At 33.0% G+C, this 4412-nt stretch overlaps 1 protein-coding gene across 1 annotated transcript; it reads right to left on the minus strand.

Annotated features, from left to right (window-relative positions):
- Nucleotides 1–874: 874 nt before the first annotated feature.
- On the minus strand, nucleotides 875–2417 carry VNE69_11044 (uncharacterized protein; the record flags this gene model as incomplete). The annotated part of the gene is made up of 3 exons (XM_065474948.1): nucleotides 875–976; nucleotides 1283–1399; nucleotides 2340–2417. 3 exons carry the CDS (start codon nucleotides 2415–2417, stop codon nucleotides 875–877), a joined length of 297 nt encoding a protein of 98 aa, XP_065331020.1.
- Between the last annotated feature and the right edge of the window lie 1995 nt (nucleotides 2418–4412).

Genomic DNA, 4412 nt, shown 5'->3' on the forward strand with positions numbered 1-4412 from the left:
TTTAATGGTTTCCACGAAAAATAAGTATCGATCACAAATTACTGACGAAAATCTACACTCGGTACCAAGGATTGCTACAAGTGATTTAGAACCTAATTTTGAAGAAATAATGATGGATGAACATTCGACATTTCACGTTTCGCATTAACATTAAATATTTATTTTAACGTTTGATGTTTTTTTTCTTTTTTGAATTTTTTATACTATTATATTTAATGATGCAATATAAATGTTAAATTGTAATAACCATGTGTCAATATAAAATAATTAATATCGTTAAGACATTAAAATGTAACAAAATAAAACCTTAAATTGTGTGGTTTATCTAATAGCCATTTATTTATAATAATATTTCCTTAAAATGTACTTGACATATTATTATCTAATTGAAATGATACTTAATAGTTTTGTTAAAATGGGCAGGGAAAAAACTTATCCGAAATTTCCGCTTGTGTAAAGCAAAGCCGAAATAGTCCTCCGGCCCGGGAGACATTTTAAAAAATTCATTTTGGCCCACAGCTTTAAAGTATTTTCCCACCTCTGGTCTAGATGAAGTGAAAAATAGCTATAAAATCACAATATTTATTTTATATATTCATTTAGAACAAAAAACAGGTCTCAATTTTAATACTTCGGGCATTAAGGCCATAAAGAAATCAGATATACCTATGAATGAAATAATGCGAAACATTGATTGTTTTTATTATCGCATAACGACACTTTACACTTTTTACAGAACCAGGAGTCATTTTCCTACAATTATTAAATTTACACTTATTTCTAGAAACCATAAATATTTTTTCCTGACCAATACAATCGCGACGCACGTCATTAGAGGGTAGTACTTGTACACCAGCCCGGGGTCTTTTTATAGTTACTGTAGTGTCTTGTCGGCTGTTGGTACTGGGTCTTCCCCTTTTATTGTTCGAGTGACTTTGATATCTACATAAAGTATCGTCAAGCTCAATTCTAAAATCTGTTAATTTCATAATATTCTTATGAAGCGTTCCTTTTGCCATGTTTACTTTTTTGTATAGTACCTAAGCATTATTGACAGTCATGTCTAATAAGTGGTAAAAGAGCCTCGTTGTCCATTTTCTCGACTTTATGCGGATGAGATAACGACCAATGAAGCTATCCATCAAATAGACGCCGCCCATGTGTGCATTATATTCTTTTACGACCCGAGGACATGATACTTGAACATTGGCCTTTAGTTTTTTTCGTAGCGGGTAATAGTATTTGCTGGTTCGGCGCCAACATACGTGGAAAGTAATAGTACTTGTTTGTCGTCTTTCCTACTTGTGGCCGAAAATTCTTGGCCTTCGTGAGAGGCTACATTTTCGTGGTATGTTCCTCTGGGTATGTTACACTTCATAATTTGCTGTTTCTCCGGCAACTTGCACGACTTTTAAGCCTGTTTTTCTGTACTGTTCCAAGAAAATAAATACCTTCGTTGGTCAAGTAATGTAGCAGAGGAATATTCGTATAAAAATTGTCAAAATAAGTTATATGATTGACGTGCCTTGTTATGGTCATAACAATCGAATAACTGTATTCGATATAACTCCGAGGTCTGGTTCGCCAGGTAAAAAGTCCATGTTCTTAGCTCCTGAGTAAATCTCAAAATTGTAGGCATACACAGACAGAGAGCATAAAACAAATAATTTGAATCCCCACTTATGGGGCTTGTTAGGTAAGTATTGTTTCATAAAATGTTTAATTTTAGTTGAAAAATTTGCTCGTCTAGTGATAGACGATGCTCAAATGGGACTGTAATAAATTTTTTGTTCAAATAGTCTAGCACTGGTCTTACTTTATGCAGTCGGTCGTGCTGGGGATGATCAATGTGCAAATGTTTAGAGTCGTCATTCGATAGAAAAATCTGTCTAATTTTAGCAAATTTGTTGCGATTCATATTTGCTATGGGTTCAAACTTTGTAATGTTGGACCAGTATGACCTGACACTAGGATAATGATATACACTAGTAAAAATAAGAATTCCAATAAATTTTCGTAATTCTAAGACAGTTAAAGGTTCTGTAGAGTTAGGATTCTTTTGGAAAGCATATTTATTTGAATCGTCCACTAGAAATCTCAAAAGTTCTTACCGAAAAAATAAGAAAAAAACTGAAAAGGAATGTCTAAGTTCATAATTTCAAGTGAATGCTCAGTGGTTCCAGTAAACTGAAAAGCATTTTGGACAATATCCATATTCTTTACTCTCCACACTAAGTTTCTAGAGTTAAAAGGTGCAGTTTGCAGGTTGTTCTGGCTGCTGGTTGTAGAAGTTGGTCTTCGTTCAACAGTCTCTAATTTATGTTGCATGTTGTATCTACGTTTGTTGCAGGCGGATCTGCCTCAAAGTTTGGGTCAGTGTGAAAATTACCTACATCCTCTTCATCTTCTACTTCCATCAGACGTGTTTTAGGCTCGAATAATAGTCTATATCATCTTCATTGTCGGTGGAATCTTCTATTGAAATTTCACCATTTTCTAACCGCTTCAACATTGTCTCAATCTCCTCTGGTCGCATTTTTGATAAATTTCTATAATAAAATAAAAATAAGTAATTCCAACACCAAGTCATGCAAAAAAAATAATGAAATAGAAGTTCAAAAAGATTTTGTAGCTAAAGAATTGGTAGGTAGGTTTTATGTAGGACGGAATGCCTGTAGTATCAAAATTGATACTCACAAAAATAGCACTAGTATCTTCAAGTAAAACATGCACTCGCAAAAAATAATTATATCATAGCAATTTAATATATTCTCTTACCTTAAAAGTATTTATATTCTTCAGAAAAACCAAAAATATAAAATTTGTATTCAACAAAACTTTTAGTAAAATGTGTTTATTTGTTCACTTTGCCGCGAAAGTAATATGTCATAGACAAAATAAAACTATAGTGACATTTGTTTTTTTTAATTACGTTGGAAAGAATATTAAACAACAGTAAAATACGTACGGCCAACCTATAAAAAAACGAATAGTAATTGAAACATTTGGTTTGAAATATTGGTATCAAAATTGAAACTCTAGGTTATTAAGGGTTAACGTGCATTAGCAAGTTAAATCTCCCAAAATGAATAAGTAAATTCTTAGAAGTAACTGTTAAAAGGCGGCACATTGAGATAAAAATAGGATCGGAAACTATACTGAATAAGAAGATTGAAAAGGGCATACTACAAGGCGATTCCTTGTCGCAACTTTTGTTTGTACTATGTATGGTTCCGTTGAGCAGGAAACTGAATTCAACTTACATAAAAGTAGGAATACAGACTCACGAAAGTGTTTATGTAACAAACCATCTTCTATTTATTGATGATCTTAAGCTTCTCGCAGAGAACGATGTCGTTTTAAAACTGATGAATGAGAAAACTAAAAAGGTTTTCCTATCTGTAGGTTTAGAAATGAACAGAAGTAAGTCTGCAACTAACTATAGTGATTGTAGTGAAGATGCAGTAGTACTAATAGGGCATCAAGGATACAAATGCCTTGGAATAACAGAAGATGCCTCTAGTGCTGTCAAAAGAGAGACTTTTAAAAAAGTAAGAAATAAGATCCTACAGAGGGATGAAAAACTGTGCAAGACTCAATTAAATGGTAAGAATATGATTCGAGCTATAAACGAGCATACAATATCAGCAATAAACTATCATGTAGGTCTTCTTAAATTGGAAACAATGTATTCGAAAAGTCTCGATTTCGGTATCCGACAGGTACTTATCAAGTACCAGATCCATCTACGGCCATCTGCAAGAAAAGACAATGGTACATGACCGTTTGGAACCCGCTTTGGGAAAATGAACCCGCATTGAAATTTTAAAGGACCCCCCTTTAAAAAAATGGCAAAATTGGCAAAAACAATGTTTGTTGAAGAAGATGAGCTTTTTAGTGATGAAATGTTTTTAAACATGGAAATAAATGAAAATTTTATTTTGGAAACATTTGATGCTGAAGAGTCGTCGCCTTGCTCGTTTCTGTAACTAGTAGGCATACTGCTTTTTCCTTGAGGTAATACAAGAAATGTATAACCTGTTTCTATTATGATCTCTAATCAATGGATAGCATATGATGCCACATTAGCTAAGTAAAGGGATGGAGCACAGTACTAAGAATCCCTCCATAAATGCTATAACTTCTAGCGATTCTAATTCACAACACCATATAATTTAGTTGGTTTTCGCTCATTTCTATAAGAAATTCGATCTAACAAAACAAAGAAGAACACTATGAGTACCTTTTACAGTTTCACTGGGCTTTCCAAATTCCCAAAAATCACCGGATAAATTGTCTTCTGTCATTATTTAAAATAAATCGTTAAGTCCCTTTTTTATTTTTCCCTTTTTTATAATTTTTTTTATTTTTCCCTTTTTTTGAATTTTTTCAATGCGGGTTCATTTTCCCAA

Source organism: Vairimorpha necatrix, chromosome 11, assembly GCF_036630325.1.
Source record: "Vairimorpha necatrix chromosome 11, complete sequence".
Lineage (NCBI taxonomy): Eukaryota > Fungi > Microsporidia > Nosematidae > Vairimorpha > Vairimorpha necatrix.